Raw genomic sequence first — 27,552 nt, forward strand, 5'->3', positions numbered from 1 at the left:
TGAGAATTACCAAAATATGACACACAGACATGGAGTGAGCAAATGCTGTTGGAAAAGTGGTGCCAACAGGCTTGTTTGATGCAGGGTTCTACAAACCTTCAATTTGTAAAAAAATGCAGTAGCTGTGAAGTACAATATAATGAAGTATTCCTATATATGGGTTTTAGAGTCACTTTTTTTTTTAACAAAAACATGATTGTTTTACACACTTTTCTGCAATTTGCTTTTTTCTCTCAGCAATTCTACATGGAAATCTGGTATGTAACCCTAAAGTGTTTTTTTAATGGCTGCATAATATTCCTTGGTGTGAATGCCTTATAATTTCCTCCATATTCTAGTCTTTGTCAAATGATAGGCATTTATCTTTATTTTCAGTGTTTTGTCACTAAGAAGAATACTATAAAAAACATGCTTATACATATATCTATACATACTAGTACTCATATTTCCATGACACAGGTTAACAAAAGGGGGATGCTAGGTCAAAGGGTAAATATATCCTATATTTATTTTCTAACCCCATCCATCTGTTCATTTATTCATTCATTCATTCATTCAACAGATATTTATAACATAGCCCAGAAAAAGCCAATATAATACTAGGTGTTAAGGATAAAATATATCTCAGTAAAAATATTATTTAATTAACTCCATTATGGTTTGAATCAGGTCTTTTTCCACCCAACCAAAAACTAGGCCCTTCTTTATATAGGACTTTCATAAGCAGCATTCTATACAGTTAATTTAGAATTGAGAATGCTCAAATGTAAATTGATAGGCTGGCAATACAATAGTTTAAACAAGAAGTATGTTTTTATTGCTAAAAGGACACTAAAGCATGTTGGAAATGATCACAGTTTCATACTACGAATTCTTTAATTTTATACTTGCTTTATGAGAATATAAAACTATATTCTAAAATAATGATCATAAATAAATCTTTAACCTTTCTTTTTTCTTTCCTGATAATAAGATCAGTTTCTCCATTAACAGTTTTAGTGAAAATTGGCCTAACTTAAATTTTTCTGAGCTAGTTCTCATCTTAGTAGTAGTGAGAATTTGGCTACTTGTTCATACTTCTGAAAAACAAGAAACACTATGATTTTATTTTTTATTTCTACAGCTTTTCATAACTTTTAAAAAATGTAATTGCAATGGGTCTATGCAACACAAAATAAAAACCTTCAGTATACTTATGAAAGGACAGTAAGTTAAGTATTATTGCTATTCAAGAACAAAGGTCTAAAATATACAGGGAAATATATAAATAAAATAATGAGATCAGAATATTTCCCTTAAAATATGTAATATTTGAATAGTGGTGATTTGATACTATTTTGCTTTTTTTGGTACTATTTTGTTCGTTAAGTTTAAAACAATAAGAAAATAAATCCAAATTGACATAAAAAACAAAACTAGATACTGAAGATGTTTGTTTATTTCTGTAATATCATTAAACCAACAAATTCTGGCAATAAATATGGTTTCCAAAAAGTGCTCTTTATAGGAACTGTAAAAAGAATATGGAAAAAAGCCAAAGGAATCTTTGTATTTACCATTTCAAGCTTTAATTACCAACTTCAATATTATAAATTAAGAAATTAACCAAAGCTTATCTACAAACAAAATTGATCCTAGAAGTAAGTTCTAAAATAATAGTGGTAGGAACATTCTACATTAATAAATACATATTTATGAAATTTGACACTAATTTAAAGCAAAGTTTCATACTAATAAAAAGGGATTATTTACTTAACCTATTTTAAACGTACCTAGACAGGTGTCTTTCTGGGTTCGTGGTTGTTTTCTTCTGAGAAGGCGTTCATAAAGGACCTGCATGTTGGCCTTGGCTAGTTACAAGGATTGCACACAGCACTAGTTACTAAAACTCCTTTTACAACAAAGTTTACTAGAATTTTCCAACTTGTTATTAGTAGACTTAGTATTGATCTGACAGTGCAGTTAGATTAGAACACTAAAGCGGAGTCTTTCAGTTAGTTAATTAGCTTAGTAGAATTGCAAATGATGTACATTCAAGTTTATATTGCTTTGTTCTTTTTTCTATTTAAATGTATGCACCATTCAACATTTCATAATCCAATATAGTTTTAATTTCTTAGACTCAGAATTTCAGAGCTGGCAGGGGTCTCGGAGATGAGCTAGATCAACCCCTGCTTTTACAAGTGTAAATACCAGGGCCCAGAAAGATTACATGATTTGCCAAAACCTAGATTCCAGAACTTGTGACTCCCATTTCCATTAAGAGCTCCTTGCACCAAACCAATATTTAACATGTCATCAAAAAAAAAAAAAAAATGTACATCATTCAGCTAGGAGAAAAGAAAATGGCAAAAGCAGAAAGGAATTCAAGGCATTATTTTAAAAGAGGGAATAAAGTTTAGATACATTTTTTTAAAGCATGGTAGCGTTTAAGACTTTTAAGTATACACTTATTTGAAAACTCAAGAAAAATATCAAATAGTAAAAAGAAATGCAATAAACATCCTCTACTCAAGAACTACTTTAGGGGCACCTGGGTGGCACAGTCAGTTGTGTCCAACTCTTGGTTTCGGCTCAGGTCATGATCTCAGGGTCGTGACACTGAGCCCCGTGTCAGGCTCCATGCTTGGCGCAGACTCTGCCTGAGACTCTCTCCCCCTCCCTTTGCCCCTGCCCTCTGCTCTTGCTAAAATAAACAAATAAATCTTAAAAAGAAAAAAAACTACTTTATATCCACTTACTAAAACTGGTGAATATAATATTTAGTCAACAATGTTTTATGGAAGTATTATCTAGTGCTTGTAATTTAATTTTGCTAGGATAAAAATAATGTTAATAATTCAGAATATGTAATTGTTTTATTTTAAATAGTTAATAGTATTTTTAGATGTTCCCTAGAAGATGCATTCAAGAATAAATTAAAAATTTTTAATAGAAAATATAAATATGAAAATTTTAAGAACATAAAATGCTACCAATATTTATTGAAGATGAGTCTTTTTTTTTTTAAGATTTTATTTATTCATCTGAGACACAGAGACACAGAGAGAGAGAGAGAGGAGAGAGCCTGAGCAGGGAGAGGCAGAGGGAGAAGGAGAAGCAGGCTCCTCGCTGAGCCAGGAGCCTGATGTGGGGCTCGATCCCATGACCCTGGAATCATGACCTGAGCTGAAGGCAGACGTTTAACCATCTGAGCCACCCAGGCACCCTGAAGATGAGTCTTGATTTTAAAAATACCTAGGAACCTATAATAAGCTTTGTGTTGATGCCTATATGTTTTTCAAGTAACAACAAAAACTGTATTGTGCTATTTCATTCATTCATTTATTCAACAAATATATTTTGAGTAAGTAGGATTGTGAGGTATTAATAATTTTATTCTATCACTATTATCTGCTTATTTAAGACTAAAGTCTAGGTTTGCTTTAGAATTTGGTTTCTGATAAGATATCTTAATCAAATAATTTGGAATAAAGTTTATATTCATTTAGTAACTCCTGGAATTAAATATAAGGAAGGGCTTTTAATTATGATATTTTCTATAATGTATAAGGTCAAACTAATTTATATAACATAAAATCCATCCTTACCTATGACAAAATTTAAAACCTGACATATAATTGAATTATCATGACAAATTAGATTAATGAACTAGTAATAAAGTGCTAATACTGTGTAAGTATTTGAAATAAATCTGTGCTTTGAAGAGATGTTTGTTTTAATTACTAATTTTATATTTTACCAGTAAACATTCCTTTTAGAGAGAAATATTTTTTCTAAGTTAAAATGTGATTCATGTGTTTTTTATTCTCAAATATTACATGTTAAATGTATTTGAAAATTACATGCAAATAGACATCTTCCTTATACAGGCATTTATTGGCCCACCTCATATACGACTCTCTCTATTAAAACCAGAAGAAGTCCCATCTCTCTAGGTGAGTTTCTCCTGTTCATCCCAATGCTGGACTGATCACTTATTAAAGGAAGAGGAGAAGTCAGAGCTCTTTAAAGAGAGAGACCCTATTTTTTCCTCAGCATCTAGCTCAGTGCCTAACAATGTAGGTGCCCATTAAAATCCCAAGGGAATCACACCATTAAGAAGTCTCACTCCTACAGCTACTTTATACCTTCTGCCTTTTGGATGTCCTTACCTTTCCTTTCTAGTCACGCACATCTGGTTCCCTTTAATCACCTTATCTTTCAAATGAAATCCACTTTGTATATGCAGTCCCAAAGTTAGTAAGTGACAGAAATGTCTGCAAACATGCACTCTAAACTACAAGATAATGCCTCTTATGAATTCTACTACATCACTCAACATCAAAACTATTAACAAATTTATCATACATTGGCTTCTGAGTTTCACTTATTTTTATAATTCTGTTTTTCAGGTACATGGTATTGTCCTTCATTAATATTGGGGTTTAACAGTTTGGTAGTTTGGCCATCAACCAAAATTTATAATGTGATTCTAAGATGTGTTGGAGTTCCAAAAAAACAAATTAAAAAATATGTGGAGCATAATTTTTCCATTAACTGAGGACAGTGATAGCCTAAATTAGTTCTGTCCTACAAACATTTCTTTCATGTTCCTAAGGGATTTTCCTAAGGGAAATAGATTTTCCTAATGGAAAGAGAAGGATTCTAAGTATACAAAGTAGCAAGGAAGAAGAGTATTTCAGAGAACAGTAATCAAAAGGGTTCCACCATTTTTGTCTTGGGAAAGACTACATGAGCAAAAAAGAATAAATTTTCCTATTGCTTGTACCTCTGTATATACATTGGGATACTTGAATTAAGTATTCCAAATAGTCAACTGAGTGATATCTGTTAATCAAGTCCACTGGAGTAGCTGCTGATAGGAAGTGCACAATATCCAGCATTTTCTCACAGCTGAATTTAAGCAAGGTACAAATCATTACATGTCCTTACAATTCTTTTATATCACCAAATAGGCAATTATAAAAAATAGGCTAATTACTCCCAAACCCAAGAATTATTTTCAATAACAGTGACTATTTTTAAGACTACATCAATATTGTTAAAAGACTGGAATCCTTGAGAAACAAAGAAATAAACAACACTGATTAAGTAAAATTTAAAAATAATTCTTGATTTATTCAAGTATATAATGATAAAATTAATTTATTCTGAAGACATAATTAAAATGTGCTTATTATGATAAGCTACTAGCTGATGTTTGAAAAGAAAAGCTTATTAAACTATTACAAAAGGTCTGAATAAAAACTTATTTTTGCTAATCCCAAAAATTTATCTTTTGCAAAATATGTACAAAAGCATTTTGCAAACTACAAATGGTACACAAAATCAAGGCAATAGGATTTTTTATTGTGTACTGTAACATATATGCAGATATTACTGCTGGATTAAAACCAAGATTGATTCCTTTAGCTATTTAAATAAATTTCAAAATGTTAAAACTGAGTAATGTTATTATTCTCTAAAGTGAAATAAAAGAACTAAGATCTGAGATCACTTAAAACCAAATGTATATAAAAATGTTCCAAGTACCTACAATCTGCTTAGACTGTTAAATATCTGGAAGCACAGATTTAGTTTATTTTCCCATGATTCTATGATTCTGTAGATAATTACAACATTTGCTTTCTAGTATGCTTTCTGGTTATATTTTAACAGGAGCAGTATATTGACATATATTTTTGAAAAATCTATCAAAAGACTCATTCCAAACTTAGCACCAAGAAGTTATTTCTCAATATCATAAAAAAAAATTTTTAATTGCAGAAAGTAATTATCAAGAGTCAAAACAGATGGAATTAAGAGAGAAGTAAAAGTGAAGCATACAAACATTATAGTTTTAGTACAGAGAAACTATGGCAAAGCTGCTAACTAGCAAAATGAGAATGAAGAGAAGACTTGAACTATAGGTTAGGTCTGGCTACTTTTAACATACCCAGTTCTAGTTTCTGACAAGAGGGAATCTCTTCTGTTACCGTAATGAAGTAGCTGTGCAATCCTTTGAAGGCTAGCAGCAAAGTGGCACAAAGTGTATAATGAAAATGATAGGCATGATGTAGGAAGGAGTCTGCAATGATGAAGCTGCAACCCTAAATAAAGAATAGATTTGGGATATAAAGTGTTAGTTACCAAAAATCTAAATATATTACACTTGAAACTTAGAAAAATAAAGGAAAAAATCCTAAGCATTTATTAATTAGTTATTCTAAAACATAAAATAATCAGCAATATTGTAGGGAGTTGCTCTTATACATACAAGTAATTTAAACATGCAAATGTGACTCAAATAATTTCAATTACACTGGGCTTTTAAAACAAGCAGATTAAATTATGGTTTTTGAAAATTTGAGATTCAAATTCCATTTGCACTGGAGGGACAGATACTCTACTTTTACAGTGAAAGCCCCTTTCCTTCCAAGGGAATAGGTTGTACTTGTACTACAAGCTGGGTCTCAATTCTGGCAACTAATCTTAACAAGCTCCTTTGGAGTGATTCTACCAGTTCTGTTAAGGGAGTAAGAGGTGATAGTAACAAGTTTAAAAAGACACTGGCTGTCAAAGATCTCTACCCATTAAATCTGGTAAATCTTTAAGTATCAGGGTAGTTTTCATAATAAACAACTGGAACCAACCAATTTAATTAAGATCATATTTAACTAGATCTGTAAGTTGCTGAGCTCAAATAATTAATAAATAAACATCACATTCACAGGTGAAACACTTAAAAACACTTCATTTAAAATAAGACGGAAAAAAGGATATATAAATGTATCAGTTCTTACATCTGGTGATAACTGTTTTGTGTAGTTAATACCAAAGACCACACTTTCAAGAGTAGGAATCACAGAATCTTTGTTTTGTGCTGGTGCATTTCTATTTAACCAAGTAGTCTTCACAGGGCGAGGAAAGCTGGAGGAATAAGTATTACATTAGTATTGTCATAATAGTCTATTTGAATGTTAAATGTTTACAAAAGAAAATCTTATAAGAATAAAGAGCAAGGGCTTTGCAAGGTTATAATTTCTAAAGTATTCTTAAATTTTTCCTTTAAATAATTGGAATAATTAGGAAAAGACAATGAATATATAAAAAACTAAGACTAGATGCCTGAGATAACCTCTCCATAACTGAGCTTCAGGAAGTCTCAAAGAATTCTAAAGATAAAACTGTGGGATCCAGAGTAGCTAAATGACAAATGAGGACCAAGCTTTAATTTGGAAATACTGGACTGTCAGAACTGGCACCAAGTTTATAAACTTAACAATCATATATGGATTCTACTTACAGAAATAAAGAGCTTCCCACATAAAAATTACTAAATCTACTTGTTCTCTATTTCTCAAAAAGAAGGTATTTCCTTTCTCTTTACTACAAGTCTATGAACTCTATTAAGACAATCTTCAAGTAGTTCAAGGTACTGTCTCAATCCCATATTATACAAACTACTGCTGTTAGTATCAACATTACACTCAATATACCAAAAATTCTATACAATAAGCATATTGTTTGAATGTTTAAAATCAGATACAATTTTGAGATAAAGTATTGACTAATTGTAAGTAGGCCAAAGCATTTGGACAGTTTGGCAGTCTGGCAAAAGGGAAAAGACAGGAAAGTAAATCAATTTTGCCACAAGCAGAAAGCAGTCTTCATTTGCAAAATCAATTTGCTTTGCAAAACTTAAATATCCAATATCCCAGCAAAGAAGGGAGGTGCAAGTCAACAGTAAATTATACTTACTGCAATGTGTTTTTCAGAATTGAGTCATAAAAGTTGTACTTAAAGTTCAAATATAAAAACAGGTCATGTAAAAACACAAGGAAAGAAAGAAGTCTTCTGTGGGGTGACACTTATTATAAATAATTGATTTAAGGTCTGTAGTTGGGTTGATCATAGAAATTGTTTTAAATAAAAACATTTAAAAAGATGATAATGTAAAATATTTTTTCATTTTGTTTAGAAGAAAAAAAAATCCATCTATAATAAAACTTCAGGAAAAACTTGTCAAAGAATAGTGAGGAATGTTACCCTTAACATGACCCCTCTACCAGCATGCACCGCAAAAAGCTCTTCTTTACCCTTTCCTTGCTTCCCTTCTCCAAACTCTCATTTACAGGCAAGGAAAAAGGCAGGGAAAGATGCTGCTGCTTTCATGGTGAGGTTCTAGCCGCAAGAGAGGGGATGTGAAGGCCCGTGGCAGCTAGGTAAGCACAGCAACCTCAGCTGCTGCAGCACCTCGGTGTCTTTCCCAGTCACTAACCAGAGCCAACAGTTAATCCTCTTGGCTTCTAATTCTGAGCCAAAAATGTCTTCTTCCAGTAGACGGTCTCTAGCAGATGAGCTGTCTTTTTCTCCTACTAGTCTGTGGCAAAAACTGCTGCATTGCAAGAGGAAGCACACATTTAACTCACTAGGATTAGTGATGTAAATATCACTAACTCTAGTCCCGGCCTTAGAAAGCAACATGAATAACTGAGCCAACCTCTGTGAATTGTTTGTACACTTCTCAGAAGAGAAACTAAGCCAGTGTTATAAAGAAAAAGGAACGGATCAGACAGTTCAGTTACGATTCTTATTGAAATTACAAGAGATTCAGAAAACTAAAGAAATGTATTTTATCAATAAACTTCTAGCATTAAAACCTAACATGTAATTAAAAAAAAGTAATACTGTATACAACTTACTTGAAAGTTTTATTTCAAAAAAGCCACTTTCTTATCAAAGAAGTTTCATTCAGTTATGTTATTACATATTAATGTATTCAATTAACATCTAAAATTTTTTTGAAGTTTATAATAAAATTATATAATAGAAACACTTGCCCGTACAAAAGTTATAGCAACCGAGAATAAGCTCTCAAAGGCTTACAAGGTAAGACAAAGACAGCAAAACAATCAGTTACAGATCTAACTATAGAATAAGGAAAGCAAAGCAAGTCATTAGGAGAAAGACTTCTTCCTGGCCCTGTGCTCTCAAACCATGCAACAACACAATGGAAGAGGTTCTAACAGTTTTTAAAACAATGTAAGGATACGTGCCACAGGAAGCTGTTACTTGTGGGCAGTATGTTAAATTGTATTGTTCTATAAATTCTGAGGGTAATTATACAGAATTACCTACTTAGTTTTTCTGATAAGTCAGTTTAACATTATAACCCTGAAGCAGCACCCCAAGTATCAGTTGTTGGAATTGGAATTGACAAAAACTGTAGACAGTTCAGAAATCAAATTAATTTGGAGTCTTTTCATAAGTTACTGATTTTCAAAGTGTCCACCTGCTGCCCATACCACAAAAGGATGATATTATATTGTAAAAAACTGAAGAGCTTGAAATGTATTCTCACATAATGAAAGACAATCCATCTCCCTATGGAAGTGGGCAGAAAAAATAATTATCTTAACGCATTTATTATAATCTAGAATATTATGTACCTTTAAGCTAAAATGGTACATGTTATAGTTTAAAAACCTTATTAGTAAAGATCCACAAAATTGATTAATGACTTAGGAAACAAGAATTATTGTATAGCACAGATTTAAGAAAAAATTAGGTGATCCAGGCAAGAGACAAAGAAACAGAAAAAACTAATATACTTTTTCAGAGCATGAACATAGTATAGTATTGCTTAAAAACACAGGTACAGACTAAACAATGCTGTACGGTTATTTCCAGACTGCATTATTTTTCTTGGTCAGTTTATTTGACAAAGATTGTTTTATATTTCGGTATTAAAAGAGTTATCAATCTAATGTTCCCATGCTCTTAAATGCTATTTTATTACTCTAGTATAAAATGAAAGCATTTATTTAATATTTATAAATTTAGAAATTCCTTATTACTTCAATTATCTTTATCAAAGTATATGTTTTCACTATAAAATAAAAGATAAGACATTAATAAGGACCAGAGTATTGGTTAAATTTACCTTATTAGTGGCTGGTGTAGTGCAACCAATGATGCATGGACTGTAACGGACACAACAGAAAGGTGGAAATAATCAAACATAACATTAATATGATGATGAAGGCCTCTATGGAGGCTAAAGTGCAGCTTCAATGTTCGGCTACTTATTAGTTGCAAGGCGTTCAGATCATCTGCCCTAGAAAAAGCAACATATTTGCATATATGTATGTATGGCATATTTAGTAAAGGCTAATATTTTGCAGAGTAGTTTAAATTATCAAACGCTTAGTTACTTAATTACTTTTTTAAAACTTAAAATGAGAATTTTTAAAGCATCACATTTGCCTTAGACAAAAATGTGAACTATATAAGGAAATAACCAGATCTTACCTTTAGTTTTCTACCAGTCCATGACATAGACTGTTTTTTCACTAATGTCCCTATAAAATGAGTCCTTTTTGATAGTTTAGGAATTACTCTTTTACTAAATTTTATTCCATAGGGAATACTGTTCATTATAAGGTTGCAGTATAACATAGATCAAATCCTATAGTAATAAATCCCAAAAAGATAGTTAAAATTATTTTTCATTGTACAAAACTTTGTTATTAAGTGCTGCTCGAAAGCAAGCAACTAGTAGATATTTGATTACAGATAGTCTGTTATTAGATTTATACATATAAAAAATTAAAACAATGTTATGAGAATGATTTCCAAGTGTGTTTGTGTGCATGTGTGTATGTATTTTAACCCATACATACATTATAAATACCTACAGTTAACAAACTACTTACTTATTTCAGCTTACTTCATTTACAAAATTCTGACTTGGTTTAAAATTGAATCCCTTAAGGAATTCTTTGTAATAAGCAAGTATTACAGAGGAGCAGTAGCTACCACATAAAAAATTCTTATTCCTCCCTGATGGTAAAGAGGACATCTCAAGTAGATGGTTCAAGAGGTAACTGCTTAGTCATTTATCCTACAAGTGTTATCTAAATTTATAAATAATTTTCAAGAAGTACTTCTACAAGTACGCTTGAAATGAGAAAAAAAAGTACAACAATAAAATTGTTAAATCTCTGATTCTTGTTTTAAATGAACACAAGCACAGTGTGTCCCTAAAATATATGACTGCATGTCCAGATGTGTGAACAAGTTCAGAGTAGCCAGTGCTAAAACTTCCTCAAGGGCTCTAGGAATTAATGAACTAGAAACAACTGCAAAGTATAAAGGTCATCAGTCTTGAAAACTCTCTAAATATCAAGAGTCCTGCCTAAAGATGGCATCACTCATACCATAAGAAAGATGGTCAGTGATACAGTGAAAGAGAGTTCAGTTATATTTAAATGTTTCATCGTAGTGGTATTATATCAACAGTGGAGTTTCTACAGTCTAGGAAATTGTTTCATATTTCTTCAACTTGTCTGATTTGCTAACTGGGGCTCATGGAATTGACATGGGTACAAAAGAGTAGGCCTAACTACTCTCATCAGACTCCACAATTAGACAGAAGTAGTTCAAGTAAACAAGAAAGGGAGAGGCTAAATTCTAACAAGAAAATGGGGAATAGATAGCAGTTATGAGAAACTAAAGATTTTTAATTGTTTGACTAGCCTACTTACGAGTAATCTCCATCTGTGAAGTGTAGATCCAAGGATAACAAAAAATTCATTTCTTCAAGGGTTTCTTCAATCTGAAGAGAAATTACAATATAAGGTTTTCTGAATACTTACAGAAAGTTAGAAATATGTTTTGAGGCTCTACAAAAAATATTTATCTAAATATATATGAAGAAATGTTTACCTTTTTTTTATCCAACAACATTTTAACTTTGAAGATCATGACATCATTTAAAACAACCTCCTCATTTTTATATAGAATTTGAAACGTTTTACTGCAAATCAGAGAATCATGAACTGAAGCTGGAAAGGCTAAAGTCATACCTAAAACAGATAAGATATGTCACTGACAGGTAAAAAGGAAAAATATAATACCAGTAAATTAATACTTTAAATTATACTATAAGTTTGATTAATTACCCCAATGCCATTATCATTTTCTTTAACAGTATTAGAACATTTCTGAAAGTTTAATGATTTCTATATAAAAAATGAATAAGTACATGATAACCACTATAAAATTGTTGTACAATTTATTTTAATCTGAGAAGGTACATGAGGAAATGTCAAGGTAGATTTTTAAAAAAGATTTTATTTATTTATTTGAGAGAGAGAGCGCACAAGCACGGGGAGAGGGGCAGAGGGAGAAGCAGACTCCCCACTGAGCAGGGAGCCCAACCAATCCCAGGAGCCTGAGATCATGATCTGAGCTGAAGGCAGACACTTAACCAGTTGAGCCACCCAGGAGCCCCTCAAGGTAGATATTTTAAAAGGAATAACTGATCTGTAAACGCAGAAGGAAGCAATTTAGTTTCCCGTAGATGCACAGTAAAGCATTTGATTGGCCACTGTCCTGTTTGCTGAGTGGTAACCTCTAATCCCTTGGAATAAAGAATTTGTTTGGCTTTTGTCCCAATTCCTTGGAAGTGGCCTCTGAATCCTTAGAATTTCCCAGGACAGGAAACCACATGGGAGAACACCTAAGGCTGGGAGGGCGGGGGTGGTCATGGTCATGGTGGTAGTGGAGTTTATTCATGATGGGCCCAGACAGTTTATGGTAAGGAGATGTCTCAGGATGGGGGCTGGCCACACCAGACCAACTATGTGACTAGAAAAGTGGGGCTTGAGACACATGATGTAAGCCCAACCTCCAGTAAGAGGGAAGGGAGCTGGAGATTGAGTAATGATTCATCAGGTAAGCTTCCCTGATTGGCAATACTCCACATACAAACTTTCTGGGAAGGTAATGAATCCTGACTCCTTGGGGAGAGAACAACAGAAGCTTCACAAATCTGGGAACCTCCCAGACCTTGCCCTATGCATCTCTTCTTTTGGCTGGCTCTGTTATGTATCCCTTCACTATAATAAAACCATAATAATAAGTAGAGTGCTTTCCCGAGTTTTGTGTGTTCTAGTGACTTACTAAACCTGAAGGGTAATAAGAACCCTGAATTTGTAGCCATCTAATCAGAAATGTGGGTAGTTTGTGGACCCCTGGAGTGTGACCTTATGTCTGAAGTGAGTTCAGTCTTGTCGAAGACTGTGCCCTTTACCTGTAAAGATTGGTTTACCTCCATCCAGGTTGTTCGTATCAGGTCATTACAACCAGGTGGAATTTAAACATTTAAATAAGGTGGGCACCTCTACAGAGCAGGGAGCAGAGAGTGGGATGCCAGAGTCTAAATGGAATAAGGAGGTGTCCATATGGAGTAGTTGCCTTATGTCAGAGCCTGTGTAGGATGAAGAGGGCAATCCTGGCAGAGGGGTGACTTAGGGTGAGGTATTGGGAGCCCAAGCAAGATGAAAAGGGCGACCACATGGGAGAACACCTAAGGCTGCGGGGGGAGGGGGGACAATGCTGGAGCCCAAATTAGGTGAGGTTGTCCTTGCAGAGGGCAGGCAGGGACAAGGCACAGGAGTCCAAAAAGGATGATGGTGGTGAGGGTGGGTGTCAGCAGTGGCAGCCTGATACACTCTCATGGAGGCAAAGTAAGGTGAGGCCAACATCCCCCAACATCCCTACAGTAGGAACTCCTGGCACAAAGACTTAGTATGTTTAAGTGGGTTTGAGAAGAGTATCCACACAGAGAAGTAACCTGGCATGAGGTGCTGAAGCCCAGGAAGTGTAAGGAGAGCATCCTGAGGGAGAGGGAGCAGTGACAAGAGACTGGCATACATGAGAGATCGATCAAATAAGAAAATATATTAAGGATAATGAGGGTCAGGTTTCTCACTGAAATCTTTCATAGAAAGGATATACACATATGGAAAGTAGATATAAATACAAAATGAATCCTGTGGTACTGGACTGGAATTAGAAATACTGATGTGAACTCATGGTATTCGCAGTATATTTAGATAAAGACAGGTGTGAATTTGTATATGCATGTGTAAATATGTGTGTGTATATACATGTGCTCACTAGCTCTGTCCACTCAAAGGGCCTGAGAGCAACACAGCCACAAATATTGGTTTCATAATACTATTTTCCATTAAAGGAACAGACCTTTTGGAGAAATGGTTGACTCTAGAGTTGGGGCACAGATAGGACAAGAGAAGTCTGGATCATCTTTTCATACCAGAAAGTAAAGAAGTGCTAAAAGAATGAGGGGACACATCAAAAGGACATGGAAGCTAGCTTGAAGAGGTTACCCCTGGTCATTCTGGGGATGAACGGAGCATCAAATAAATTATGATAGTAATTGATTGATATCCATTGAATAATACAGAAATTCTTAAGTCTGTATGGATGTACACATGAATGAATGAAAAAAAAAACAGATCTTTGAAGGGAAAAAGAGTAAGTTTACAGTGGAGCAGTCTGAGAAGACCATCAAATGATCCAAGTTAACATCATTACTAATGTGACAAATAAATGTACCACCTACTAGGATATAATGAGAAGAACATATAGTATCATTTCGGAGATACTCTTGTCAAAGATGCATAACCTGAATCTAATCATGAGGAAATCACAGAGCAATGCAAATTGAAGGACATTCTACAGATTAAAAGGATTATAGTCTTTACCAGTTTCAGCGTCATGGAAGTAAAAAAAAGACTGAGGAACTGTTCCATAATGAAGGAGACTAAAGAGACATAACAACTAATTACCATCTATGATTTTGAACTAGATCATTCTTCTATAAATGACTGTACTGGGACAACTAGCAAAACTTGAATGGGTTGAGGATAGATGGTAGTAATGTATCAACATTAATTTCTTGATTTTATTGGGATTACGTAGGAGAATGTTACTGTTTGGAGGAAATAGATACTGAAGTATATGGGGATGATGGAGCATCATGTTGGCAAATTACTCTTAAATGGTTCAAGAAAAAAAGTTATTTATACCACATGTACAATTTTTCCTAAGTTTGAGACAGTTCTCAAATATCTCAAAGGAAACCAAGTAGAAAGAAAACCAATTTGAAGTAGATCAGAAACTTAACTTCCATAATATTTCAGAGAAGAGCTGAGAAGGGGAAGAAATTTCCCTCAACGGAAAGTAGATTGTTTTTAAAGCACCCAGGTAATGTGAAATTAGAATCTGCTGCCTCAAAAACCGTAAGTTTTTGCTACTGATTTCCTAAGGATGCTGCTCCAGCATAGCCCTCTCAAGTGCGGGCTTCTACACTCCTACTACTACTGGACCTGGAGGTCCTTTATTCCTTACTGATGCTTTTAAACACCCTTGGTCTCTCCTTTCTAAAACCACCCTACCACCAGCTTTGAATCTCTTGGACAGTATCATTCACTGTCTCATTCATGTCTGCAGTCACTACAAACCCTGAAAGCCCTCATTTCTTGAAGGCTTTATTTCCTAACTCAAGGTCACTTTCTCCAAAACTACTCTAGCCATCACACCTCCTAGGTTCTCTTTCTCCTCTCCTTAAGTGTTCTTGCCTTCTAGCCTTCCTTAGCTCCTCATTCCTATAGTCATTCCCTAGACTTTTACATTACCATTGACTGCAATCCCTCTGTAATTTAAAGTTCAATCAATAGCCTCTCTCCAGCTTACTCTCTCTAATACCACAATCTTTTGACCCCATTTAATAGATCCCATGAATCCTACACTCTTTTTTGCAATCCCTGTACTTTCTCTCAAGATCTCCCTTTGCTCCTTACCCATCTTAAATTCCATACTTCATCATTATCACTCATCCTTGCATAGATCCCAATTTGCTTTCTCATATCTGGCTAGATAAATCTCAACTTTTATAAATCTAACTTCCTGCCCTGTACCCACATACATACTTGTACCCACAAGCTGAATGTAGCTGGGGAAAAATGCACAACTCTTCTGACTGTCTATACTTTAATTCATGATCACTAATCTCGAGTAGACCCTTGGTGCTGCTTAGCAATCATATTATATTTTCCAAATCCACTTTCTCTCCACATTCCTAGATGACTATTTTGTAAGTTATTTTCTATCCTTCAGTCTCAACTGAGAACCCTGGTTCTTATTTCATGAGAAAATAATCAGAGAAGTTCTTTAAGCTCCATTACTACATCTACCTACAGATATACCTGGACAAATTCCCTATTTCTCTGTTCCATTTTCTGGCAAAACTCCTTAAAAGACTTTTTGGTATTCAATGTTTATAATTCATCCCCTCTCATTCTGCCTTTAGACCATTTTTGTGACAGCCAGTTTCCAAGATGGCTCCCAGTGAGTTTCACTTCCTGGTACCACATCCTTATACAATTCCTCCAACAGAGTCCCAGGGTTGATTTGTGTGAATACAGCAGAAGTAACAGACTTCTTGAGAGACCCTGAGCCAGAGGCAAGCAGCTAAACAACTTCTGGATTCCAGACCCAAAGAAACTATGACATACTGTTTGTTTTAAATCAAGTTTGGGGGTAAATTCTTACACAACAATAATTAATTCACATGTTAAATAGGTTTTGGCACATGTAACTGCTCTTAGTAAGACCACTAATGTCTTCTGCTTTGCTAATTACAACAGTCAATTCTCAGACCTCATCTTACTTGACTTATAATCAGCATCAGAAATAGTTACACATATTCTCACTCTTGAAACACTTCTTTAATTTGGCTACCTGGACATTACACTGTTTTTGCTCCTATGTCATGGCCTATCCCTTTTTAGTAATTTTTTAGTCAACTTCATTGTCTCTACCAATAAGCTATATCCAATATTTACTGAGTGAGAAGGCTAGAAATATTCCAACAGAAAAAGGGAACACTGCCATTAGAAATGCCCTAAAAGGGATTCTAACACAGGAATAAGAAACTGTGTACAAAATACATTATTCTAAATTGCTTTGGAAAGACAACAGTTAACCTTCTGTGAAAATTACCTATATCCTCAATTAATATCAATACTTAAAGCTTTTAAAAAGATGAGCCAATGACTCTTTAATTTTATTCTCAAATCAGGAGCAATGGGCAAAAGATATGCAAGTTCCTCCTACTCAATCATTTACTCATCCAATCAACAATATCCATAAATATTTGTTGACTGAATACCTATTATGTGCCATAACAGTCATTTTCTGGGTATTGGAGCATACAGCAAAATAAAGAAATAAAAATCTCTGACCTAATGGGAGGGGGGATAAAGAATAAAAATAATAAGTAAATGATACACTATGTTTCAAGGTAGTAAGTTCTACGAAGTAAAGAGAAAAGAGAGTAAGAAAGGTAGCAGTTTTAAAAAGAAAAGAACAGAAGAGATTCATATGTCCTCTCCTCTACTATATGCCACTAGGTTGCTGTCCCTTGTTCACCTTCACAGAAGCCTAAAGGTTTTTTCCATGGAGAAGATAAAACAAAGGCCCTCTGAACTTGAAGTCATGTGACAAAACTGAAAGCATGAATATATGAACACAGGCATACTGACTACTGAATGCAGAGATACAAAGAACTCCTCCTCTACTGGGTTTCCAGAGGCTGGCAGTTAGATTCTTACTCTCCAGGAAGGAAATAGAAAACATCTTCTCTGGCATTTCAAGAAGTGTAAGGAATCTAAGATTTTATCCTATTTGCAAGCTAACAAGCTAGCCGGCCACAATTTCATGGGTGCTGGAAGACAGGAGACTTCTGGGTCAGAGACAAAGGGCTTTGTTACTTATAGCACAGCAAGCAGCATGAGCTGCATGATCACAGCGGTTCCCCCTGTCCTTATTCCCCCAAGTTCCATGGGGGTGACACAGAGGCAAGCCCTAGTGGATGCTATGCGTACAGTGTGTTTTAGGTCACAAGAGAGGAAACTCTAAGCTTAGGAAACCTTAATCTTTTATAAGGGGCTATAAGAAAACCTGTCTAATCTTTGAACTAGAGGGAGACATTATCTTTATTATACTGTACAGTAAACAAATCTAGTTTGTGCTCCAGACCAACAAACTATCTATATCTTCCAAAGCTCCTCACTTATACAAACATCCTTAAAAAGTTAGTTTGGAACACAAGTCCTTCAGTGTCTCTGTTCACAAGATGTACAGAAACGTTGAGAAACCATGAAGAATTATTTTCAACAATATATAGAATAAAATCTCAGATTCTTCACATTTCTTGGCACATGGAATCTGACCAACCCAATACATCTATAATAGATATTATATGGATCTATTATAATAGATAAGATCTATAGACAACTGACTTCAAAGATTCCTTAGCAAATGGCTCACCAACATCACCCTATGCAAAGGTCAAAGAGACAAGTCCCAGGTATGCTCTCAGAACTTCCAATTAACTTTCCTTTCAGTCATGTATATACAACTGAGGACTATCAGACACCAGAAGAAAGCTTCTACCATGCCAGTTAGAGACCAAAACAAAAAAGAAAAAAAAACTTGTAGAAAAAAAACCCTTAAAAGCCTATCAATACTGTTCTTAGAGAAAAGATGCTGCATTTCATGAAACAAGAAAATGTTGCTATGGTAGAGGAACACTCAGAAAACAAGAACATTTGGATTTTAAGAGAAAAGGAGAAGGGATCAAAGGTAAGGAGGAAAACGAGGAAAGAGAGGAGGAAGACAGAGGGAAAGGTAAAAAAGGGAGAAACAACAAAAGCAAAAAGCTCATAAAGGGATTAAAGTTGGAGAAATAAGTACAATAGAAAGTACAGAAGACAGACAGAAATGGAAAAAACGAGAAAAAAAAAACACAACTAAAAATTAAGAGAACCAGTGATGATGATCCACTATTTGAATGACAGAAGTTCCAGGAGGAAAGAACAGAGAAAGTAGATAGGTGAAAATCATCAACAAAATAAGAAAATTTCCCAGAACTGAAGAACATGTTTGCAGATTAAAAGGGCCCAATGAGTACTCAGAGACCCAAGGTACAACATTATGTGACATCAGAACACTAGAAACAAAGAGAAGATTCTACAAGATTCCTGAAAGGGGAAAAGGGTCATATAGAGAGTCAACAATCAGAATGGCTTTGGAATTCTCAACAGTAATGCTACAAACCAAAAGACAATCGAACAATATTTTCAGGTTTCTGAAGAAAAGAGAGTTCCAACCTAGAATTCTATACTTAGCTAAATTTTCAAACAAGAGGAGAATAAAGACATTTTTAGACATGTTTCAAAAAGTTCCTATGCCACTTTTCTCAACAAGATATTGAAACAGGCCCTACCAAAATGAGAATAAACCAAGAAAGAAAAACAGGTGTTGGTAAATAGATATACTGCGGAAGAGAGGCAAAGGGAATCCCTACAAAGATGGTGAAGGAAGATTCCAAAGAATCTCCTGCCTTATAGAACATGACTAATAAATATTGGATTGTGAGCCTCAACAAATAGATATGTTGAGGTCTGTCATCTGAAAAATTCTTACTGCCTTGGTACCATTTTATTCTAAGAATAAACACTCGGCTGGGGCGCCTGGGTGGTTCAGTCATTAAGCATCTGCCTTTGGCTTGGGTCATGATCCCAGGGTCCTGGGATGGAGCCCCGCATCAGGGTCCCTGCTCCATGGGAAGCCTGCTTCTCCCTCTCCCACACCCCTGCTTGTGTTCCCTCTCTTGCTGTGTCTCTCTCTGTCAAATAAATAAATAAAATCTTTAAAAAAAAAAAAAAAAAGAATAAACACTTCGCCAGACTCGTTTCACTGCTTGATTTGTCAAGGGTGCACTGATGAAGTTTCTTCCCTCTTGACTAGATCATGAGAGGGCACTCTTTTTACTGCACAGTTTTCTGCTTTGACCTACTCCTAAGAGTTGAAGGAGGAAAAGCTAAATGTTGTTTAGATGTAAACCAGCCTACTCCATGTGTTGGATATCTAATACTTCATCACATTACAACCTTACCAGAAGCCCTGAATGTGGTGAGCTCTAAATTTCACACAATTCACTCCTGACCTTGCCCACTAACTTCCCCAAAGGGGAGTCTTAAAACTTTTTATCTATACAGAAACATAGTATAACCCAAAGACTCTACTTAGCTTTTCTTCTGGGAGTCCTCTTTTAATAGTAGTGATACTGCACCTTTCTTACACACTGGGTTTGTACTTAATACTCAGTTTTTCCATACTCGACCAGATATATACTTTTTTAAAAATATTTTTTAAAAGATTTTATTTACTTATTTGACAGAGAGAGACACAGCAAGAGAGGGAACACAAGCAGGGGGAGTGGGAGAGGGAGAAGCAGGCTTCCTGCTGAGCAGGGAGCCCGATGTGGGACTCGATCCCAGGACTCCAGGATCACAACCTGAGCCGAAGGCAGACACTTAACGACCGAGCCACCCAGGATATATACTTGGGTAACACTCATAGGTGATAAAACTATTCAGATAGCAAAAGAATGATTAACACAAAAATTAGGAGGGGTATACAGGAGTCTTTTATGGTACTAGTAATGTTCTATTTCTTAAATGAAGGGTTGGATATTTGGGTACTCATTTTATTATTTAATAAAATAATATGTTATATGATCTTCAAAAAATGTATGACACATTTCACAAAAAATTTTTAAGTATTTATTGTACAGTTACTCTGTGCCATGCATTGTTTTAAGCTAAGTAGATCAAACCAAAGAAAACAAAAAAGACCTCTTTCCTTGCCCTCATCTAATTCTGTAAATTACATCTGTGCTGAGCATGACAGAGGATAGAGTGCTATGTTATCTTACGAGGGTAAACCTAGTCTGTGAACTCAGGAAAGGCTTTGTGGACAATATAGCATTCGAGTTGAAACTATAAAAAAGAGTTAGTCAAATGAAGATGGAAAGGAAGAGAATCTGAAGAAGAAAAAGAAACTTCTTGAAGGCAAGGTCCATGTCTCACATATCTCTTACTTCATATAGCATTATGTACAGGGTCAGCACTTGTGGAGAAACTGGAACCCACGTACACTGTTGGTGGCAATGTAAAATGGTGTTGCCAATATGGAAAACAGTAGGGAGGTTCCTCAAAAAATTAAAAACAGAGCTATCATATGATCCAGGAATTACACTTCTCGGTACTTATCTAGAAGAACTGAAAACAGGACCTCGAAGACATATCTGCACTTCCATGTTCATTGCCACATTATTCACAATGGCCAAGTGGTGGAAACAACCTAGATGTCATCAGTAGATGAAAGGGTAAAGAAAATGAGTTATATAATAGAATATTTTTAACCTTAAAAAGAAGAAGAAAATTCTATACTACAACATATGGATGAACTGTGAGGACTTCTGCTAAGTGAAATAGGCCAAACACTGCATGATTCTACTTATATGAGTAATCTAATAAAGTCACACTTATCAAAGAAAGTAGAATGGTGGTTACTAGGGGCTGTGAGGAGGGAGAAATGAGGAACTGCTATTCAATGGTACAGAGTTTCAGTCATACAAGGTTAAAAAGTTCTAGAGATCTGCTGACAACAATATGCACACAGTTAGCAACACTGTACTATACACTTAATTTGCTGAGGGTAGATTTCATGTTATTTGCTTTTTACCAAACACATACACAAAAGAATAAGTGCTTTACTTTTAAGTGTTAATATGTTAATATTCCATGCTAATTTACTTAGAGAAAAGTCCTGAGGTTTTGGTCCTAAGGTAAATACTAATCTTCCTGACATTCTGCAGTTGGGGCTGGGATGCCCAACTACCATAGCTGATCTGGTTACAGACCTTTAATTAATCCCTGTTTTCAGGCCCACTCTTACTTCCCTTCATCTCTGTACCTTCCTGAAATCCCTGGGGGAAGGTGTCCCAAAAGGCAGTTCAGCGCTCACTTCTGTTTTCCGTCCTACAAAAACTTATTGAACTATTTTGCTATTCCTTTCTGTGTTTTATATTGCTATTAGCAAAGAGTCTTAGAAACAAAAAGATCCAAACATATGTGTATAGTCCGTTTATTGTCTTGAATCTGAAACCTTCTCTGCTTTTTAATATTTACTAGATGATAACCTCCATCCATGAGGTTGGGAACCACATATATCTTTTTCATTGCTTTAATTTAGGAGTGAGTACTACATCTTACACATAATGGGCCCTCAGCAAGTATTTATCAAAAACTTGAACTTTCACCTAACTTCTTAATTTAGTGCCCTAACTCCTTGTTGAAAGAACTCTATTTTCACTTTGCCTATCAGTTATCTGCTAACCCAAACATCAGATCTACACTTTTAGAGACCTGTGATAGAGGCCTACAAACACCTATATTAAGTCACAATAATTTATATTTTATATTTTATTCCTATCACCATCTTGCATTTCCATTTCCTTTGGTTAAAGAGCTGGCATTGATATCTGTTATTTATTTTGTGAACAAGTGAGCATTCATTCAACTGTAACTTAATTAAGCTTACTAAAATATTGGGAACTAAGAGATAGGAACATAAATAAGAACGCTGCCCTTGTTTTCAGAGTTCCCAATCTAGTTTGAATAGAAACATTCAAGCAAATAATTGCACTACAATGTGATAATCTCTTAACTCCCTATTTTGGAGGCCAAAGCAAATGCCAATGTAATTACCACTATCTGTTATGCCAGGTAAAAAGACAAATAATGGCAGTGACAGAAAGAAACTACTGAATCTAGGTAAAGTAAAATGGAGGCTTGTAAGGCCAAATGGACTCAAGTTTCATGAGTTATGCAGGGTTTATTGAAAACTCTAACTCTATGGTGAGTTTTTCCTTCATGATTATTGAGGTTATTCAGTTACTGTTAACAGTAATGGATTAGTGACATAAAATGAATCGTCTCTAGCTGTGTATTTCTTTAAATTTTCCTCATTTTTAAAAAGCATTCTTCTTTAATGATTCTTGATGTTTGGTTGTATTATAATAAAATAATAAAAAATATAACATGCTAAGAGGTAAAAGATATTTATAGAAAGTGCTACGAAACATAGCAGAGAAAACTTCTCACTGGGAGTTATCTATGGCTTAAAAAAGGAGATAATGAGGTAGGGAAAACATGCACAAAATATGAGGTAAGTTAGAACCCAACAAATTTGAGAAAATGGAAGTGGTTTTATAGGGAGACCACAAGGAGATGGTGGGAAATAAAGTTAGACATGTAGGATAGGGTCAAATCATGAAAAATCTTAACAATTCAGCAAAACTGTCAAAATATTTCAATGGGTTTCAAAGGAAGCCCCTGAAAAGCTGGTGGGTGGGAAAAGCTTAAGGAGACAACTAATAGGGGAAAAAGAGATGATTCTTCTATGTCAAAATATTTGAAGCTTTATTTCAAGTGGCCAATTTACTACTGCCAAGGCAAAGTAACTGGGACAACCCCTCCTTACTTTGATAGCTAGTCTTTATTTCCAGCCCTCCTCTTTTCTTGATATTAATTTGTTCTTAACTGCTATCACCTTTATAAAAGCACTGGGTGGTGGTACGTAGGAATACATGTACACACAAAGAATTTTATCCAGAATAGATGGCCTTAGAAAAACTCTGGCCAAATACAAATAACTGGAAATTACTTTATTTTTTTGGAAATTTCTTTTTGGTTCAACCAGGGTTGATTTCTTATTAGTCCAAATGCTTATCTAGTTGTGAAACTTCTATCAAAGTGGAGAGTATATGTATGTGTGTGTATATGTGTGTGTGTGTGTGTGTGTGTGTGTGTGTGTGTATATATATTTTTTTAAAGCAATAAGACCTTCCCCAAACATTATTGTTTGAGGTTTTATGCAATTTTCCCTTTCTTCTCATAAATAGCAGTCTTGTAGAAGAACTACATAAAAATTTTTCCAAAGAGGACATCAAAATGGCCAATAGGCATATGAAAAGATGCTAATCAACAACACATAAGGGAAATGCTAATTTAATCAGGGAAATGCTAATCAACAACATAAGGAGGTATCACCTTACATGTATTGCAATGCCTATTATCAAGAAGACAAGAGCCAACAGATGCTAACAAAGATGTGGTGAAACCCTATACACTGTTGGTGGGAATGTACATTGGTCTGACCACTATGGAAAACAATATGGAGTTTCCTTAAAAAGTTAAAAATAGATCTGCCATACGATCCAGCAATTCCACTTCTGGGTATACAGCTAAAGGAAATGAAAACAAGATTTCAAAGAGATAAATGCACTCCTATGTTTACTGCAGCATTATTCACTATAGCCAAGATATGGAAATGATTAATGAATGGATAAAAAAGATGTGGTGTGTATATATGTATACACACACACACACACACACACACGTATACAATGGAATGATATTCAGCTGTTAGAAAGGAGACTATCTTACCATTTACAACAACATGGATGGAACTTGAGTACATTATGCTAAGTGAGATAGGTCAGAAAAATAAAAAATGATGTATATCACTTATCTGTAGACTCTAAAAAAGTTAAACTCATAATAAAATCTTAAAAAAAAAAAGGGGGTGCCTGGGTGGCTCAGTCATTAAGCGTCTGCCTTCGGCTCAGGTCATGATCCCGGGGTCCTGGGATCGAGCCTCGCATCTGGCTCCCTGCTCTGCGGGAAGCCTGCTTCTCCCTCTCCCACTCCCCCTGCTTGTGTTCTCTCTCTCGCTGTGTCTCTTTCTGTCAAATAATAAATGAATTCTTCAAAAAAAAAAGTTAAACTCATAAAAAACAGTAAAATGTGGTTAATAGAAGTGAGGGAGTGGGGAGATAAGACTGATGTTGTTTAAGAGTACAAACCTGCAAGGAGCAGTAGATAAGCCCACAGAAATCTACTGCACAGTATAACAGACATAGGCAGCAATACAGTGCTACAATTATGTAATGTCAATAAATATTGCTACAACAACAATCACAGTAAGTAAATGTATCAAAGTAACACATGGTATACCTTAAATTTACACATTATATATTAAACTTATTCACTAAACAAAAAAGAAAACAAAAAAGTAGCAGTTTTATTTTACTACTACTACTAACTACCATCTATAGAGCACTTACTATGTGCCAGGCACTGTGCTTTATGTATATTGTTAGTAATCCTTTAGGCAATTTTATAGGGCAGGGATTAATATATCTGTTTTAGAGATACCAAGGCTCTGATAATTTAAATAATTTACCCAGAAGCAAATGTCACTGCTGTTTGCCCCCAGAGCCTGTGTTCGGTCTTCTCTGTCATAGTGATAAAGTAGTTTCAATATAGGTATGCAGTTCACTCTTACACATATCACAGAACCCTTATACTAGTAATAGGTAGCTGTCTCACTGGGGAAGAAAAGACTCAAAGGAGGTATAAAAAGGTTAAACCATATCACTCAGCTATTCTGTATATAAGTAAGGCTAATTCTTGAGAACTGAGAGAGAAAAGGCATATAAATGGTTGCTGGGCAACTCCTTCATGACTATCTTTACTTAATCAAGTTGGTTCTGAGATCTAGAGTCCAACTTATTTTAGTTTTTTAAGATCTGGGGCAATTTGGGATCGAAACAGAGGGCATAACAAAGGGAAGCAATTTTACTGAGCATTATACCAGGTCTCTTTACCTAATTTTCTCAATTAATTTTCACAAACACACTGTAAGACAAGGATTATTTCCATTCACTGATTAGGTAAGGCTCAGAAAAAGTGAATAATTTGCTTAAGACCAAACAGCTAGTAAATGGCAAAACAAAGACTTGCTAGCGAGCGGCAGAACAAATCCAAACTCAAACACTATCTACAGATTAAGTTAGTATTACAAGCACAGAAATTCAAGTGTAGGCACTTAGATTTCCTTGATGAGTTATAAATTCAGGGGTTTTTTGTAAGGTCTCTTCTTCCCTTTGGATATTTCCCTTCTTGCCCTTGGTCATTCTAGTTCATTATTTTTAATTAATAGCTTTATTAATTAAAAAAATTTTAATTTACTGATTAACATGAGATGTTATCCTATGTACTTACTATGCTGTACAATTATATAATCACAGGAAAACATCAAATTAACTTTATCATAACTTTCAGCTCTTTACATTAAATGGTTCACAAATAGTATAGTAAATGAGACAAAATGTGATTGCTTCTCATTCTTTCTCATATCATGAGAAGTAAAATAATAATATTTTACACGTATACAGCCCTTTACAGTTTGCGGAGAACTTCCACTTATTTAACATACAACCACTTTGTAAAGCAGGCAACACACTTCCCAGATGAGAAACTGAAGCTCAGAGAGGTTAAGTGAGTTTTCCAAGGGAACATAAAAGGAAGCTGGTATCCTGATTCCAAGTCACTACTCTGTTAACTCCAACAGAGCTGTATCTCTGAATATACAAGCTTTTAAAATACCCAAGACATACCCATGGCTATCTCTAAATCACAGGTGACCCAGATCAATACCACAATGGTAACTAGATTTGTCTTGTCTTGCCAGAAACTTAATTAAGATCTTCCTTTTTTATGTTGGATAGTCATTTCAATTTTATAAACACTTTCCCTCTCGTGTTACCATAAAAATGAAAATGCTATTTACTTATTTTTGACATTTGCAATCAACCCAGAGACAGAGCACATTAAGATTTAACTACAGTTACAAAACAGAATTTGAATGTTAGCAACCTTGATATTATAAAAGAAAGGATATACCTAACAGGTTGAAAAGTGGAGGAAAAGAGAAAATTTGAAAAAAGAGGCAAAATTGCTTATATCCTTATATTACAAAATAGGGTCTGTCATATTGGCTAAAATAGGAAATGGAAGTTTAAACAATATATTATTTAACAGTAACTTCAAAGTCAAAGAAAGATATGGGAATAATGGTATCTCTTAAAAAGTAAGGAGAAGGGAGGGAGGAAATAGTTTATGATTCAGTTGCATTCATCATACCAGGAAGTGAAAATGTCTGTATAAAGGAAAAGATTAGTACTAGAGAAACAGTTAAAAGTGGATGCATCTAAAAAAGTAACTTTGTTTTCACTACAAATCTTTCTGGACTAATAGATTTTTTAACTATTTATATTACTTTTGTAAAATTATTTTTTCAGAAAAAAGGGATGGGTGGAAATTAAAAAGCAAATGAAACAATATATGTTTCTTTTAAAAAATACTATCATTATTAGAAATGGGGAGTTGTTATTTGAACTTTTTATCAAAATTGTACATAGTGCTCTAACATTTCAAACTGGGGCCAGTTTCTTAGAACAAGCAATGACTTCTTTGTTGTTGAAGTCTGTGAATATTTTCTTATTAATTAATTTTCAACAGCCCTATAAATACTCATTGTCTTTTATGACTGATGCTATTGTAGATGACAGCTACTTCCTGACCCAAACCCCTCACTGTCAGCACAATTTCATGCTGGAAATAATTTAAATGTGTTGCAATAAGCTGTATAATACCATCTAATTCCTACCACATCTAACCTGCCTTTCTGCAACTCACAGACAAAATCATTACTTTCTTCTTATACAAGGTTTTCAGAAATATACATAAAGTGTAGGAATTATGGTAAAATACAGTACTGAAAAGATCTTGAGGTGATAGTACAAATCAAACAAGAAAAATAGGATATGTAATAGAGAAAATCCAAGCCCCTAAAAGAGTGAATTTTTAAGAAACAGAGGTAAAAAGAGAACATACAGGATAAAGAAAAACTCCCCCAATATGAATATATTTATGTTAT

At 34.6% G+C, this 27,552-nt stretch overlaps 1 protein-coding gene across 2 annotated transcripts in view; it reads right to left on the minus strand.

Annotated features, from left to right (window-relative positions):
* The window catches only part of FAM135A (family with sequence similarity 135 member A), a 123,543-nt gene that overhangs the window by 65,842 nt on the left and 30,149 nt on the right, over window positions 1-27,552 (minus strand). For both annotated transcript variants that reach the window (XM_088023929.1, XM_028097443.2), the window contains 6 exons: window positions 11,713-11,852; window positions 11,532-11,602; window positions 9,929-10,102; window positions 6,786-6,912; window positions 5,939-6,092; window positions 1,773-1,850 (listed from right to left, as the gene is read on the minus strand). In XM_088023929.1, coding sequence (XP_087880055.1) covers window positions 1,773-1,850; window positions 5,939-6,092; window positions 6,786-6,912; window positions 9,929-10,102; window positions 11,532-11,602; window positions 11,713-11,852 — 744 coding nt within the window. The remainder of the gene's footprint in view (window positions 1-1,772; window positions 1,851-5,938; window positions 6,093-6,785; window positions 6,913-9,928; window positions 10,103-11,531; window positions 11,603-11,712; window positions 11,853-27,552) is intronic.

Source organism: Eumetopias jubatus, unplaced genomic scaffold, assembly GCF_037043125.1.
Source record: "Eumetopias jubatus isolate StellerSeaLion01/CBP00866 unplaced genomic scaffold, mEumJub1_p1.0 scaffold_6, whole genome shotgun sequence".
NCBI classification, from domain to species: Eukaryota; Metazoa; Chordata; class Mammalia; order Carnivora; family Otariidae; genus Eumetopias; species Eumetopias jubatus.